Raw genomic sequence first — 18,422 nt, 5'->3', positions numbered from 1 at the left:
TGTAAGCCTATCCCTTAGTCGTCTTTTACGACATCCATCGGAAAGAGAGATGGAGTGGTCCTATTCGTTTTTTTATTTGTTGCCGGGAACCACACGGCATTAGATTTCTTATTTAAACCGAAAAATTTTGTTTGATTTAGAAAAAGTACCTACTCCAAACAAAGTATTATAGGTTGGTAATTTGTCTTTGTTTATTATAGTTGGTAGTTTGTTTGTTGTGTTTGAAATGGATATGTCAGAGTTATGTTTTTAATAAAAAAAAATTATAATTAAAATTTCATAAATAGTGAAGATGCATCGATATTCTTGATCTAGATATATTAAAATAAGAAGAGATAATAATCTGTCTGTTATATTGCAGTAGTGATTTTGGTCCTTCGGTCCAGCCGGATAAAATGACAATTATAAACTTGATATCTGGGTCATGGGTCACATAATATTTGGGTTTTATACCTTACTTATTAAACTGGATAAATGAACGAACTATTAAACCCATCTAATTATTACGGCAATCATTTGAATTGGTCATAGAATAACATAAGTAATTGTTACTCAAGGAAGGTGTACAAATTAATATACTTTATGAGAAACGTAATTAAGTTTATTATCGCCTAACATATGAGCATAGATTGGATAACATTCGCGCAAGCGTACAATAAAATAATATATTTTGTTCCAAAACGTTTTCAAGAAAAAGGGACAAAAAGGCTCTATGTATAACCCAAATAGATAAAACGTACATCTTATCACGTCAAAGTCGTGATCACTTAAGTATTTTTCAATTGGTTGCATAATACGATCGAATTGTAGTGTGAGTCAAATATTGCTGAAGTATTTTAGAACGTTTGCTACCAAAATAGGTTATAAAATCGTTTGTTTCAGTTTGACGGATCGTGACGGCCGCCATTTTCCATTATGGCCGTGAATAGCGCGACATCCGCGACATCTATGCTGAAGTTTAGTGTCAAAGAGAGCGTGCATAGGTCGGGTGGTGCGTGTCTCCTAACAATATATTATTAGAACCTTTGTACAAAGAATATGACACGAAAATATGTTTTGTGTTCTTATAAATCACATGTATCCGCCGTTTTGTGGTCGTTAAAAAGCGTGTTTGTAGAATAATACGGTGAATTTTAGTAGTGCAGCTTTAGATAGCAAAATAATGTATTTTAACATGCCGCAGTCTCTTGTTTGAATTGTCAAGACATTGTTGTGGGATCGATTTTTAGGTGTTATTAATGAAATTACCACGGTGCTTTCAAGTGATATTACCTAAACGACATTCATGCTCAACCAGAAACGTGTACAATCTGACTCGCGTTTACGTGCCATCGAATCGATATAAGTTAATAAAAAATGCATATTTTCACCATGGTTTCATAAGTGTTCGGGTCAATACAGTAACCGGCTCGGAATAAGCATTACGATTTGTATTTGTTTATTTTCTTGATTATCAAGTGCTTTTGTTAGCTTGTGTGACCTGTGTGAAGTGATGGTTATTATTACGTACTCGATTGCTCGACGTGCACACAAGATTTCAGCGATACATAAAGGTTGGTAAACAATTTGTTCATTTTATCAATCACAGTCGACGAATTGAATTAAAAAACAACATTAAAAACTGCAAACAATACATTGTGATGACCCATCAATCGCAAAAGAATGATGGAATGGAGCTGTCAAACTTTATTTGAAATAGGAATGCTCTACATGGTTTTTATTTGATTTTTTAAAATTGTTATTTAAAAATTCAATCAGCCAGGAATTCATTACACCTAAACGGCCAAAACATGGCACACAAATAAATTGATGTATGCCGTGTAAAAATCGTCACGACAAAATGAATATTTCAACATGGGTTGCATTAAAAACTCGATAAATATTAAAACAGACAACGGTTTCGGATCGCGTGTTTGTACTCTTTTTTTTTTTATCGCGGACTAATCGGCCTAATATCCCTTTTGTTCTTTGACACTTTCATTCAAATATTCAGTAGATTAAAAATATACCAACATCATAGACAGAGTCAGCATTTTGTGACACCGCAATACCTATATGTTACTTACAGATAAAGGTGTTAATTTCACTGGAAAATGAGTCAGGCTGGCATTTATATGTGTATGAATTACAATAACATTATGCTTAACCATTACATTTTTGCTTCCATACTTATAATTCTTATGTTACAGTAGGTAACTACTTATGTTACAGTAGGAAACTATTGCCCAGGAGTGCTCCTGCAATAATTTCTAGACAAAAGTAACCTGTGCTTGTATCTGCTAAATGTACACGTATCATATCCTTTATTTTATCTCCATGTTTCATATCATGCTGCAACGATCTGTGGTCACAGAATTTAAGATCAGGTATTAAGTGGAAATTCATATAAAATTTCATTCAAATTGGTGTAGTGGTAAAACAGTGACAGCATAACAGATAGATGGACAAGTTGATGTTGGTATATTTTTTAATTTTTGTTCAACGATATATTTGAAAGAATGTGTCAAAGAACAAAAGGGTATAAATAAGTGACGTAACAGTGATGCTACTGGGAATAATGTCATAAGGATGATGAGTTCATACTAACTAGTCATATTGATTTTGTCATACATACATACATAAAATCACACCTTTTCCCTGGAGGGGTAGGCAGAGACTACATCTTTCCTCTTGCCACAATCTCTGCATACTTCCTTCGCTTTGTTATTGTCCACCTTTGAAATTAATAGTATTATTTCTTCAAATTATCCATGCTGTACTGGGGACAAAGAAATTGCAGTATGCCAGCTGCTACTATTCAGCAAAGATTATAAAAGCAAATTGAAAGGCTTATCAACTTTGGACTTCTTTAAGGCTATGGGCTAACAATAGAAATCTATGATTCCCAATTCCATCATTAAGCCAGCTAAATGTTACCTTTGAGTCTCAAGCTCGATGGCTCTGTCTACCTCGTAAGATAAAAAGACATGGTATGACTTAGTCGACTCCAATTATTCTATTGCAGCACTATTGTACATCACTTGATCAAAATCAATTCATTCAAGTACCTCTCCGAGACTAACCGTATCGTTTCTTAGTTCCTTGTTCCTAATGTGTGGTTCTCGGACCAATAAAAAAAGAATAGGACCACTCCATCTTGTTCCCATAGATGTCGTAAAAGGCGACTAAGGGATAGGCTTACAAACTTGGGATTCTTCTTCTAGGTGACATGCTAGCAACCTGTCACTATTTCAATCTCAATTCTTTTATTAAGCCAAACTACTAAACTATGTCTATCAGTCAAAATTGTTGGCACTGTCTACCCCGTAAGGGATATAGACGGGATTATGTATGGTATTGTACCTTATAAAATTTGCCCGAGACTTTGTTCGCGTGGAATTACTTGTAACTCACCACGGACACCTTTTGGATCTGAAATTCAAAGTCTGAAATTCAAAGTCGTCTAAGGCTTTGGGTGCAGTATTATATTTCGGCCCCTTCGACCTGTTTATGGTGTACGAGGAAAATCATTAAATCCACTATTATACCACTGCAACACATAATATGTTTATCCACGACCACTTTTAAACACTAATACATAACTACACACATAAAATCACGCCTCTTCCCCCGAGGGATAGGCAGAGACTATATCTTTCCACTTGACGGCTTCTGTGGCTCAGCGGTAGTACGCTTGTCTGTGACACCGGAGGTCCCGGGTTCGAATCCCGGTCAGGGCATGATGAGAAAAGAACTTTTTCTGATTGGCCTGAGTCTTGGATGTTTATCTATATAAGTATTTATTATAAAAAAATATAGTATCGTTGAGTTAGTATCTCGTAACACAAGTTTCGAACTTACTTCGAGGCTAACTCAATCAGTGTAATTTGTCCCGTATATATTTATATTTATTTATTTATATTTACTTGAAACGATCTCTGCATACTTCTTTCTCTTCATCATTTCGGGTACTCTTTACCTGACCCTTAGCGTAGGACGTCCTTAATTTGATCAAGATACGTTCGTCAAGGCCTTCCCACTCCGACCTTTCCCACCACACTCTCCTTGTAGTATATTTACTTAGTCAAACTCCATAATTGATATTTAAAACTAATTTAAAACTGTAAGTTCAATACAACAGAACAACCAACATGACGTTTGAGATCCCGCCAAAATAACTTTAGTTATTTAAGAATTAAAAAGTTTTGGGAATTTAAAAATGGAACTAACGGGTTCCATTAGGCTTGTATTCCGTAACCCCAAATCCGCGTTGTACCAGGAATGCATTAACGTATCGTATTCCTTCCTACATCCCCTGTTGCTCGTTTCCGAACGCATTCTAAATTCGAATTTTCACATTCGGGTTTAGAAATCCGACTACGGAAACATACTTAATTCAGAATACAGCCGAATTTTTGTTGAGAAATTTTACAAATCAAGTCTTTTTATACCTTGCTGTGTAGACAGAGCCAATAGTCACAGGACTTAAAAGGTGACACAGGTGGAAGGATATGAAATTGAGACTCAGTGACAAGTGACAGTGACTAGACGTAAAAAGGTCCCAAGTTTGTCGACCTATCCCTGGAAAAAATAGGTAAATTAAATAGGTACTTATCACAGATAATTAAAAGGAATACTATTCGTTATCTTTCTGTGAACGAAATATCAAATGAAATACGAATTCTTTATAAAGTGATTTAAAGTTTATTAAGTAAATGTTGTTAATTAAGACAAAGAAATGGAAGATTGTCATTATTCTCTATTCTTAAACTTGCTTTTGTGTAAAATTAAAAAGTAATTGGCGGAAAATTACATGGCTTTGGTTTTCTTTATTAACACACTATATAGGTATTTTGCGCCTTGCGCCATCATATAATATCCGAGCTATCATATTCCCTCTCTCTCTCTCTTCAACTCTCATTTTAACAAAAAAGATTGAGAGAGAAGATAAAGATATGCCTACTTGAGCTTGTCAAGACCTCGTGGAGTAATATGCCTTGGGCTCCTTATCATCGGACTTTATTTAATTTTCATTAATGCAGTTGTTAGAAATAAGTACATTTATATTGGCAACACTCGAGTCTATGATTTACTCTATCTTAAGTTATTGTTCATCTGTGGTCTCTTCTCTGCCCCAGATTTAAGATGGTGAAGTTTTGTCGTAAAATATTTTGTATTAATATGGTTAAATTAGACAGTTAACGGAATGAAGATTTGTATTAAAGAGATATAACACAGTGTTCTTCCTCCTGGCGAAATTTCCGGTTACACCCTCACCTCTCTGGAGAAGATTCCGAGATACATCTTCTCATAATGGTCCCGGATTGGGTAAGTCAGGTTTTCACACGAAGCGATTCCCATCTGACCTCCGCAACCTTTGCAGGGGAACCTAAACTCGTATTGAATCAATCATGGTTACACATCCAGTTACTTCAATGTGCAAGTTTCTTCACGATGTTTTCACTCATTGTAAATTTTTTTAATATTGTAACTATGAACTATTGCGCGCGAAATAATTCATTCTATTTCGCCAATATTGTCTATGGCGCCTTCAATATGGCGGAACGTATAACTACCATAAAGAATATGCGCCATAAACATTTTATAAGCCATTTAATGCACGCACATGTGTAACCCTATTATCTGGGTTCACGATAAAAAAATGTGATTTCTAAGCTATTTCGTAAGATACTCACTTTTGGAAATTTTACATACCTAGTTACAATTTCAAACATAAATAAGTACATATTAGCGTCACTCCCGTGGGAATAGTTATATTATGAACACTAGCTGCGCCCCGGGGCTTCGCTTCCAAGATAAAAAGTACTCTGTGTTATTCCAAGTTCAAAATCCGTTTTTGGCTGAAAGATTAACTAACACAGCAGATCAAAATTATCATGATCACTTCATGTCATCATGCGGATGTTTTAGATGGCGATTGTAGCCTTTGACGCCTACTACAACGTTCAAATGTTCACCTTAATCATAGTCCTAGCATTATTCCCGACCACGCTTTCGGGCAAGAGATGGGGGGTGATCCAATTTTAAAATGACGGGAGGGAATTACTTTCTGTCATCTTGAGAAAACAATTAAATATATTTGTTGACTCGCTTCCGTCATCTCAAATACAGAAGGGTTTAAAAAATATGCGCTAAAAATTTAAAAAAAAAAACAGCGAATGCTTGTTACCGAAAACGTCTCGTGACCTCATAACCTTTTTCTTTTTTTTTTGCCGTCGCAAGCAGAAAAAAACGCTGCTCGACGCGAGTCAAGTGGCGTAGGGATGTGGACATGTTACATTATATTTTTATCGATATTATTTTTCAATAGCATAATGAACTGTTTCATATGGGTATGTTTTGTGTGTATTATAAATGAAAAGCAGGTTCTTTACTTAGTTAATTATTAGTTTATTTTGGGATTGTACTTTAGAATCCGATATAATATTTGTTCACCTACAGGCAGGTAGCAGACCGCTAAATATAACGTAACATTAAATTTATTTGCCGATAAATTGGTTAAGAATAATCAAATGAATAGAAAGTTGAAATGGGAAGGCCTGGACGAACGTGATACGTGATCAGGACGTCCCTGTGACAAGGTCAAGTCAGGAATACTTAAAACTGAAGAGCTTGTATGGAAAGTGGGATGAATTTCAATATAAAGGGAAAGAAGTACTTATTTATGTAGGATGCTGCAAAGTGGAAAGTTATAGCCTTTTACCTACCCCTCCACAAAAGAGGTTTGACTTTTTTGTACATACATTTAATCACGTCTTTATTCCTTACGCCGTAAACAGAATAAAAAGACTGAATGGCCACTTTCAGCTGCATTTTTTTATGTGTATGTAAATTAAAGCATATAGTTACTTTCAGTTCAATAACGATTGCTTTGGATTGTATAAGCGCGAGCCCCTTCATTCAGTCGACCATCTTATCGATATTTCCACCCACCATCTTATCGATAATTCGCCTATAAACCACATCACTACCGCTCCACCTGTATAATTTGAAGAGCCCTCGACTGCAGCCCTCTTACCACCCCTTTACTTGTCTATTCTTTCTCAAAAGCGGTTTAGTTACAACCGGTTGTAGGAAATGTACTGGAAACTATGCCTCTGTGGCGCAGCGGTTATGTGGTTGACTCTGAGAAACAAGTTCCCGGGTTGTTTTATTTTGACGGCCTCTGTGGCGCTTGGTAACAGTCTAGAAAGGCCACGTTCAGCTGTATGGCTTTATGATGGAATTGTGATTTAAATAGTGACAGGTTGCTAGCCCATTGCATAGAAGAGGAATCCCAAGTTTATCGTCCGCCTGGAATAGTTTCCAGTATCATTGGTTATGGTATCGTTATCTAATAGTTGCAGCGTGATGTAATATAGCCTAAAGCCTTCCTCGATAAATGGTCTATTCAACACAAAAAGAATTTTTTAATTCGAACCAGTAGTTCCTGTGTTTAGCGCGAACAAACAAACTCTTCTGCTTTATAATATATGATAGATATTAATGTAGATGGTGCAATTGGCTCTGTCAGCCCGCAAAGTGATAAAAGGTCGTGCGTGATGTGTGTATACATGTGTTTATTTCAAAATAATCGCCACATCGTCAGCTGTTACGTTTAAACAAAACATTTTTTGTTAAGTTTGTTTTCATTAACACCTTTTTTTGACGTCGAGAGCTTGCCAGAAGCTACCAACTGTGAACCCCGCTTTTTTTGCTATGTTGGGGAACCGTTTTTTATTCATATTATCTCGTTTTTAAGTTTTTGACATATTTACATATGTACTTATATATAATTACGTCTATATCTCTTGCGGGTTGACAGAGCCAACAGTCTTGAAAAGACTGATAGGCTACGTTCACCTGTTTGGTTAATGATAGAATTGAGATTCAAATAGTGACAGGTTGTAAGCCCATCGTCTAAAAGAAGCATCCAAGTTTGTAAGCCTATCCCATAGTCACCTTTTACGACATCAATGAAAACGAGATTGAGTGGTCCTATTCTTTGTTTTTTAGTGCTGGGAACCACACGGCAGTTTCCTGACACTTTAGAAGAGGAGTACTCAAATATATGTAGGTATCAATTCCCATTTTGTGGATCTACATCTATTTATCCTGGATATCGTAAGAGACGACTATAGTTCAGTTCTTTAGTCACATTTTAATTTGAATGTTCTCGCACACAAATGTCACCTCTTTCTTCATTACGAGGTGGACAGAGTAAATAGTCATAGTACTTGAAGTGAAGGCCACAAATTCAGCTATTTGAAGGGGTGAAATTGAGATACAGTGACAGGTTGCTGGACTGTTTTTTTTCATCATGACCTGACCGGGGTTCGAACTCGGTACCTGTGGTTCAAAGGCATGAACGCAACATAAAACGTTATCACGTTTCTTTCCATTACGGGTAAACGGAGCCAACAATCTCCCACCACAGAGTCAGCATGGAAGGACGCAGTTAGTTAAATTAAAATGAAGCTAGAAATATCCACTGAATTCTACACAAATAAAACTGTCTTCAATGCACTTGCATCCGAGAAACGGAGTCCGTCAACAATGATTTATACACCCGCCGCCATCTTTGTTTTATTTCAATTTCCCGCTACAAAATATTTAGTGCACAGAAGATTACTTTGACGGCGTTGTGACGAAGTGGCGTTTTTCTTGCTTAAATCTGTTCCGAATTTTCTACTTACATACAAATAGTCACGTCTATATCCTTTGCGAGGTAGAAAGCGCCAACAGTCTTGAAAACACTCAAAGTCCACGTTCAGATGTATGGTTTTATGATAGAATTTCTGAATCAAATAGTGATAGGTTGCTAGCCATCGCCTACAAGAGTAATAGTTTATAAGCCTATCTTCTTTTTTCAAAAAAAAAATGCTTTATTCTACCTAAGTACTGTTCAATCAGAAATGAATTTGTAAGCGTTCACATCACTTCTAAATGAATGTTGTGTCACATCACTGCTTTTGTGAAATCAGTCGCCATGTTTTAGACAAAATACATCATAGTTCCGACTCAAGCATACGAAGTTTTATTTGGTCATCTTTACTAATATTATAAACCTGAAGAGTTTGTTTGTTTGCTTGCTTGAACATGCTAATCTCAGGAACTACTGGTTCGAATTGAAAAATTCTTTTTCCGTTGAATAGACCATTAATCGAGGAAGGCTATATAACATCGCTGCAACTATAAGGAGCAAAGAAATAATGGAATGAATGTGGACGAAGCGAAAGAAGTATGCAGAGATCGTGGCAAGTGGAAAGAGGTAGTCTCTGCCTACCCCTCCGGGAAAGAGGCGTGATTTTATGTATGTATGTATGTATGTAAATAATGGAATATGTGAAAAAAACGGGGGAAATTATTCATCATTGAGGACTTCAATGATGCCCGAAATAATTATTCCACGCGGACGAAGTCGCGGGCACAGCTAGTCGTATAGTAAAATTACATATATTGTCGCTACCTGCCCAAGTACATTTTCAATTCATTCTCATTCAAAGGTACTTTTAAAACTCAGACAATATGTTAATTTTGAAAGATGGTTACAATTACTACTTCAGTATTATAGTGAACACATATTCCACTAAACCCTAATCTTATGTCAGCAGTTTCACTCATTCCTTTGATAGTGCCTCAGGGCAAATCCTTCATCATATGACTACAAAGGTGGATTCAAAGGTTTGTCTGATCTAACATAGGTGTACTGTACCGCAGAATGTAAATACTAAGGAACAGTAAGGGTGTTTAATCTTCCCACTCTCTTGAAGCGCTTAACCCAGCTTTAAAAAGCCTATTGACTGGTGGGTATCTTTGTAGATACTTATTACTTAAGATTTGTACATGTAGTAGTTTATAGATTTCAATTGCAAATGAGTCATATTATATTGATGAATTTATAAAGGGAAAAATATAATTTTGTAATTACAAATAACCACATGAATATTGTTTATTTATTTATTTACGCAATAATACAACGGTAGTACACCTCTTAAAGTATTTGGCAAGGAATTGTTATAGAACAAAATAAAATCTTGAAGACTATCATTATTGTTATTGAGCCAACAGCAAGATATGAAAGCATAAGTTGAATTTACAAAAATAAATACATTTAAATCTAAACACTGAACGAATGTACACTATGCTTTCACCAGAGTAAAATAAGTAAAAAAAAATAACAGAGGAGAAATTAGTGTGAAATCTCGCCTCGTTCCTCGAAGTGTCACTTCTGTACTCCCACTATTTGTGTACGCGTCGTCGGCACCTTTTATCATTGAAGCTATGAAAACGGGAGATTTTTAATTCTTTTATTGTCTGGGTCGTGTGACTGTCGGTTTGTTTTTTTTTTTCGAAGAATTTTCTCTCTCATCAAAAACTAGTGTTCGACATATAGACGTAATTATCACGACTTTATTCGTTACTGGGTAGGCAGAGACAAAATTCTAATCTTGAAGGCTACAATCAGCTGGATTGCATAATTGATGGTTAATTCCATGATTCAAGAGATACCGACAACAAAATAAATTTAAAAAAAGATAGTTTGGATTTTTTTTATGTTTTTTTATCAAACCAATGCTGCTCTTTTGAACCTAACTATAATCTGCGCGGGAGTATAAGCAGATACCACATCATATGATATTTTTTACCGCATTCAAAGAAAAAATGGTGGTGGTGGACCTGTATGTATGTTTGTTTATCCGCGATTATCTCGTGTTTCGCTGAACCGATTTCGATGCGATTTTTAGGAAAGTGTTTGTTACACTTAAGAGCAGTTTTAAGAAATGATAACCGACTTCAAAAAAGGAGACATCGATTGGTGGAGGTTTTTTTAAGAAAGTTATTTCGCTAACAGGTCAGTGTAAAAGCATTTTAGGATGTATTATTATACATGTAGGTATTGTATTTTTCTAATAATCTATTACTTTTTCTGAGTCTCTGTTCCGCCATCTTTTTTCTCCTAGCGTTAGTCTTAGTCACATCCTCACCTCTCTGGAGAGTAGACCGGGGTGCGCCTTGTGACCATGGATCCTGGATTGGGTGAGTCAGGTTTTTACACGAAGCGACTCCCGTCTGACCTCCGCAACCTTTGCAGGTAAACCTGACCCCTAATGGATCTTGATTCAGATATCAACTAACAAATAAGCACTATCCTTTGAGTCTTGTCTCTTTTCCCGTTTACTAAAGAAAATACAGCAGTGCAGTTTGTTACCGCTTCTTCTGCACTGACGCTTTGGAAATGGAAGTAAACTTAGTAATTTGTTTGTCGTCAACCAATGTTGTGAAACCAAAAGATATGACAATTATTAAGTGTTATTGAAATGTTCCATAATAATAAATACAGAAGTTTTGTAATTTGAATGTGAATTATGGGATTGTCTACGCCGCTGTCTTTATAAGACGTGACGTGTGGGATCGCAATGTTTGTATTATTCGTACTTTTCCATTAATATTAACATATTTATAACGAGAATCCGAAAATAGCAAATTGAAAAGTTATTTGTGAATAAGCCAAAGGCGTGTTATACCGCGCGTTATTTTGGGTCCACTTAAATATTTAATATGGAATCATAATTGATATTTAATCTATACTAATATCATAAAGCTGAAGAGTTTGTTTGTTTGAACGCGCTAATCTCAGGAACTACTGATTCGAGTTGTAAAATTCTTTTTGCGTTGAATAGACCATTTATCGAGGAAGGCTTAAGGCTATATAACATCACATTGCAACTTTTAGGAGCAAAGAAATATTGGAAAATGTGAAAAAAAAACGGGGGAAAATATTCATCCTTGAGGTCTTCAATGATACCCAAAATAACTATTCCACGCGGGCGAAGTCGCGGGCACAGTACAACTAGTAAATAATATTAGTTGAGATGAGGATATTATGACCAAGGTACCTTCCAAGATGGCGGCTGATTTCTTCAACGTATTGCAAAACTTATAACACCCTCTTGAGCGACAGGCGTAAAAATTACATATATGTATATATATATATATATATACATATATATCCTTCCCTTCCATAGGGAGAATAACTCATCTGTGTGTTTATTTGTGTGTCTTTGAAGTGTCCACGCCTAAACCCTAATATAAATTTATGGTTCTGAAAACTTCAACACGAATAACCGACCAATTATAAAATGTATGAGGGATCAAAGATTCGTAGTACATATATGTTTAATGTTTATAGATTTAGTTGTATTAACTTTTAAAATTCATTCATTGCAACATGACATGTAGTTAAAAAAGAATGTATGAGAAAAAAAATATGTATTAGAAAAAATCATATATAGGATTATATATGATTTTTCCTACTTCAATCACTTAAAAAAACATACATACATATAATCACTTCTTCATTCTCTACAGGGTAGACAGAGCTTACTATCTCACAAAGGCTGAAATACCACTTTCATTTGTATGGGTCATTGATGGAATTGAAATTCAGACAGTGACAGGTTTCTAGTTCATCGCATAAAAGAAGAACCTCTTGCCTTTCACACATCCATGGCAGAGATATGGAGTAGTCAAAGTGCCGGGAAACACGGCACAAAAGAAGAATACATACATACATATAATCATATCTATATCCCTTGCGGGGTAGACAGAGTTAAACGTCTTGAAAATACTGATAGGCCACGTTCAGCTGAAAAAGAAAAGAAAAGGCGAATTCCAAGTTTATTTAGGTTTTCCCTTTATTGACTTTTACAATTCGTACGGGAACAGAAGCAGTGGGTACTCACTGTTTTTTTTTCTTATATAGGTACTAGCGACCCGCCCCGGCTTCGCACGGGTGCAAAATTCGGGAAAAATTATACAAAAAAACCTTCCTCTTGAATCACTCTACCTGTTACAAAAAACCGCATCAAAATCCGTTGCGTAATTTTAAAGATTTAAGCATACAGACAAATAAAATAGCGACTTTGTTTTATACTATGTAGTGATGTATTTCTTAAATATTTATTTGAAAAATATAAGGTTCGGAAAAAAGAGAATCACGCGAAAGAAGCTGCAGGCATTTCGCTATGTCCTGCTAGGACGGTCCATTATTATAGGCCCCGAGGGATAATCCTTGGGTGGTGTTATGCAACAGTGACGTAGTAAGCCAGCACTGAAGATCGGCGGTCGGAGACCAAAAGGGTATGTAATACTCGTACACACATGTTAATTCTACCGCGATCATTAAAAATTTATAAACAGAGTCTTCTATTTCCTGTCTCTGGAAAAATATGCTGCAGTGTAATTTGTTCGGCCGCTTCTTTTACACATGCGCGTTGAAAACGGTCGTAGATATAGTCAGGTTAATGTTATGTGACGTCAATAAGTGATACCTTGTATACAATTATGAAAATTAATTTATTCTTTTCTGAAAAGATAAAAGAAAATACTCGTAAAATAGAAAATAGGATAAGTATCAGGTTATAACTGACTCAATGTGGTCAGCAACTACGTACTCATATATTAAAAACTATGATGTCATGTTTTGGCGTGAACATGCTTCTTTCATTAGTCTTTGATCTGACTTACCCCATCTCGGATTATGGTCGAAATTTTTCTGAAAAGTTATTCTGAAAATTTGGTTGTGTCAAAAAAAAAAAAGTTGTGACTTGCGATGACGCTCGTAAAATGTCGAAACCGATTTTAATCGCAAAATCGTAAAATAGTCTTTCGCATTTTTATATTAAGTACGGTTTCTGTGGTACTGGTTCCCTTTCGTTTTTCGCCACCCCCGGGCAGTGATGAAACAAAAATACAGACAAAACTGAGTGCAGTAATTACTGCATTAGCCGGCCCTTCTGTTATAGTCCAGGAGCTAGTGAAATAATATCTAAATAATTTTCGAATTTAGATATTTTTGTACAGAATTTTTTTTATCGACTCATCAATTCATAATAAAATAATTTCTGTACATTAAATATATTTTTATTGAAAACAAAATTGCCGATAAAGGAACAGAAGAAGAGTAAGAATAAAAAAAAAAGGAAATTTGATGACTTCTTATTAAAATTCTTTATTTTCTTATTATAAAGCAAATTAAGTCGCAGGCATCAGTTTGTAGTGTTATGGTTTACAAGATTATATTATAATTATTGCTGCATAAAACAAGAAATCTAGTAAACTTTGAGTTCTTGTGACATTTTTATGTGGTATTTCTCAATGAAATTAAAAAGCCAGGTATTATACGCGCACGTAACGTACCTTCATTTTATCTCGGCCGTTACGAATCGTGTTACAATGATCCGTGGTCACCGAGATTATTTTTGCATGCCATGACTGGTTAAATGCGCGAAATGTATATGCTTTGTAACACCTATAATTGTACCGCATTTATAGCAAATAAAGTATTTGTATTTGAGAAACTGAAAACTAGCGGGCTACTGCTCTGTCTGCACGGCAGAATTTTCTTCAACTGCCAAGTTGTTAACACGCCGACTACCGTCACAATACACACTAATAGAGTCCGTATTCTGAAACGCGGAGATATGTGGATGAGAGAAGACATTGTTATCTATACTAATATTATAAAGCTAAAGTTTGCTTGTTTGTTTGAATGCGCTTATCTCAGGAACTATAGCTTCGAATTGAAAAATTGTTTTTGTGTTGAATTTGTTCTACAAAATTTCTATTCAACAAAAAAAGAATTTTTCAATTCGAACCAGTAGTTCCTGAGATTAGCGCGTTCAAACAAACAAACTCTTCAGCTTTATAATATTAGTATAGATTTAAATAATGTGATAAAATGTGTGCCTCAGTCCCTAGACTATGTCATTAACGGTGCTTTTTCACTGTTCAGGGAACAGTAACACGATACAAGTATACATTATCCTTTATGAGCTAATGTGTTGTAGACATACATACATTATTAGGTGGAAGAAATGTGTGGATTGATTTTATTGCAATTGCTTATCCGACTTAGCGTAAAAGGAGATTACCATGTTAATGTTGCTTGAATAAGACACACAAATAGCAATTGTGTTACTTTTTATTCACATGCTTTTGTTTAGAACTTATCTATACTAATAATATAAGAGGAATAAATTGTATGTACTTACTTTGAGTGCAATGTGGTTCCTGGCACCAATGAAAAAAAGAATATGACCACTCCATCTCTTTCTAGTGGATGTAGTAAAAGGCGACTAAGGCCATATCCCTTAGTCGCCTTTTACGACATCCTATTCGTTTTTGTGGTCCTATTCTTTTTTCCATTGGAGCCAGGAACGCTTATAAGGAATATGCGTATAAACTTGGGATTTTTCTTTTAGGCGACGGGCTAGCAACATGTCACTTTATATGAATCTCAATTATTTCAGTAAGCAAAACAGCTGAACGTGGCCTAATAGTATTTTCAAAATTGTTGGCTTTGTCTACTCCGCAGGGATATAGACGTGATTATATGTATGTATGTATTAGATAGTAAAGTTTTAAAAAAAATTGTAAGTAATAGGTACTATTACTAAATGTCCCGTCTTACAGTTTTTTTTTAATGTACTGCTCAATAAATGAATCCCTTTTCAAATACCTAACACGTATTTCCTTTTCTTTCCAGACGCAGACTCGTCCCGCGAATGTTTCAGAAAAAAATACACCAAAATTCGCTCAGAACTCCAGTGAAGATTAAAAACAAAATTAATCTAATATTATGTGATACAGAGTGCTAGTGCGTAGTTTATAGTTCTCCGTCGGCCATTTTGTTTTGCGACATGGCAGCCATCTTGAATGTGCTTCAGGCGGGAAATGGCGGGATTCTAACCCAGATCCTGCTGCTGCTCAGTTTGGCTGTATATTCTTCATACGGTAAGTGGGTTTGATCATTTATCACTAGCTTTTACCCGCGGATTTGCGTTCAATTTAATTTGTTGTAAATGTTAAAGGAACATAACAGTTTTTTGCACATCTGTCTCTCACTTGACTAATATGATACTGGTAACGAATATAAGTGCTAGGGTTTGTGAGAATGTGTGTATGTTTTTCTTCTAAATTATGTTTTTACGCTAAAACTGGTGGACGGATTTTGATAAGGGCGAGAGGAATGTAAGTTGGAGAAACGTATGGGTTACTTTGGGGATGAGGCCCCGTGGCGCTGCTGGTAAAATGTATATATTTACATACATATAGTCACGTCTATATCCCCTGCAGGGTAGACAGAGCCAACAGTCTTGAAAAGACTGGTAGGCCACGTTCAGCTTTTTGGCTTGATGATAGAATTGTGATTCAAATAGTTACAGGTTGCTAGCCCATCGCCTAAAAGAAGAATCCCAAATTTAAAAGCCTATTAGTCGCCTTTTACGATATCCATGAGAGAGACATTTATAAGAAAAAGATAGTAGTAGGAGTGTATTCCTAGTCTGAAATATCAAAAGGTGCCCGCAATGATAACCTCCTTTTTTGAAGTCGGTTAAAACTACTTAAGTGTAATCAAGGTAATGCCTTTAAGTATATCACACGTAACTCTTGAGTGATAGACACAAATTAAATTGAAATTATAACGAAATTGTAACGTTTTCCTAATGTGTACCACACGTTAGTAAATTATACAAAATAACATGTAATGGCCTTCGGGAAGAGACGGGTAATCGAGTGATGTTATGGTTAATTTATTTTATTGTACCATAGATTATTGTAGTCATAGATATCATATATATATTTTTTTTTATTTTACAGTACCATAGACAATTGTAAATGTAGATGCTTAACATATTTTTTTAATTAAACAAAAAAGAAAAAAGTTGGTATCGTTAATCTAGATCGATGTCAGTTGTTTTTATTTATAGTAATTAGTATTTTTTTTTTAAAAACCAAGATAAAAGCTAATAAGCTTTTCAGAGTTATGCTTAAAATATATTGTTTTAAATTAAACATGAAAAAGTCAAGCTTATCGCTTACAAACATAAATATTAACACGTCTATATCCCTTCCGGGATAGACAGAGCCAACATTCATGATATGATAATACAGATGAACCTAACGTATGTTTCAATTTAACCAGAAAAAATGAAGTAGTCTTTTGTTTATTTTTTATTTTCTATTAGGCAAAAGATATTCTGTTAATCAGTTGACATCTAAAACGCCCATTTCCCCGTTGACAGTTAAACACCATAGACAAACGTCAAAACCTTTTTCAAATTTAGAACGCGGCATAACGAGCGGCGGGAGATAATAAATTAAGTTCTCGGCTCCAATTCTATTTTCAAATTCCGAAGTCACTTTCATTTGACAGATGGCGTTTGACACGTTCATTGGATTAACCCTACGTATGCAGATGGAATTTTTTTTTAAATCATTACTGATATAGAACACGTTCTCGAGTAATTAATGATAGTTTATCAAAAATGTCGGATTGATTTCGTTATGAGTCGTTTTTTTCCCCGCGGATTCTCCTCTTTCTCCTTACGTTTGTCCCGGTTGCGTCATCACCTCACCGTGAGTACGCGTATAACCACGATTCTGGATTGGGTAAGTCAGGTTATTCCACGAAGCTACTGGCCTCTGGCCACACCTCCCTTTGAAGAGGAACTTCGGGAAAAAAGAGGTTCTCAGCACATAATACAGAGATTTCATTAGAAATGTCATATGGACAGGACAGGCGTCGCCACGATTATAATCGAATGAACAAATTTCAAAAAAAACGTGTGAGCATGTGAGCTAGCAACCTGTCACTATTTGAATCTCAATTCTATCATTAAGCCAAACAGCTGAACGTGGCCTTTCAGTCTTTTCAAAACTGTTGGCTCTGTCTACCTCGCAAAAGATATAGACGCGATTATATGTATGAAATGTAGATCTTTTACCTATCACATTGTTAAGTCAAAAACTCGCCGACTATTCTTTTCAAAAACAAAAAGAGTTTTCTCTTAACGTTCCCAAGAGAATACAGGATATGAAACTAGTCCGGATGTTCAAGCCAACTTATAGATGCGGAAGAAATTGATAAAGATATGTACAGAGGCGATATGAACAAAAGCCTTTTTATTTTCTTCCGGGAAACTAGATATAAGTGTAGTGATTTAACTTATGGGCTATGATTTTCCAACATACATGCCGTGTGGTTCCCGGCACAAATAGAAAATAAGAATAGGACCACTCCATCTCTTTCCCATGGTGGACGTCGTAAAAGGTGACTAAGGTTTATAAACTTGGGATACTCCTTAGGCGACGGGCTAGCATCTTGTCCCTATTTGAATCTCAATTCTATCAGTAAGCCAAATAGCTGAACGTTGCCATTCAGTGTTTTCAAGACTGTTTACATTATGACCGGTAAAATAAAAGCAAATTTGTAAAGGCAGTTTCAACCATAGTATTCAGTCATTTTTAGAAAAGACAAGATATCTAATAATTTACAGGCGAAACTACTTACTGTATAAATTCCACTGATTATATGCCAGACTGTATTTATATTAAACATGAGCTGAGGAAAAATTTCACTTGAGTATGTTAGTTAC

General features: G+C 35.5%; 1 protein-coding gene across 1 annotated transcript in view; it reads left to right on the top strand.

The window, feature by feature from the left end:
* Positions 1-962: 962 nt before the first annotated feature.
* The window catches only part of LOC106142102 (uncharacterized), a 126,914-nt gene continuing 109,454 nt past the window's right edge, over positions 963-18,422 (top strand). Inside the window, exons 1-2 of the mRNA XM_060952949.1 lie at positions 963-1,553; positions 15,530-15,777. Of these exons, the coding sequence (XP_060808932.1) occupies positions 15,684-15,777 (94 nt within the window). The 5' untranslated portion in view covers positions 963-1,553; positions 15,530-15,683. The remainder of the gene's footprint in view (positions 1,554-15,529; positions 15,778-18,422) is intronic.

Source organism: Amyelois transitella, chromosome 30, assembly GCF_032362555.1.
Source record: "Amyelois transitella isolate CPQ chromosome 30, ilAmyTran1.1, whole genome shotgun sequence".
Taxonomy (NCBI): domain Eukaryota; kingdom Metazoa; phylum Arthropoda; class Insecta; order Lepidoptera; family Pyralidae; genus Amyelois; species Amyelois transitella.
This window is presented reverse-complemented; position numbering and strand designations above follow the sequence as displayed.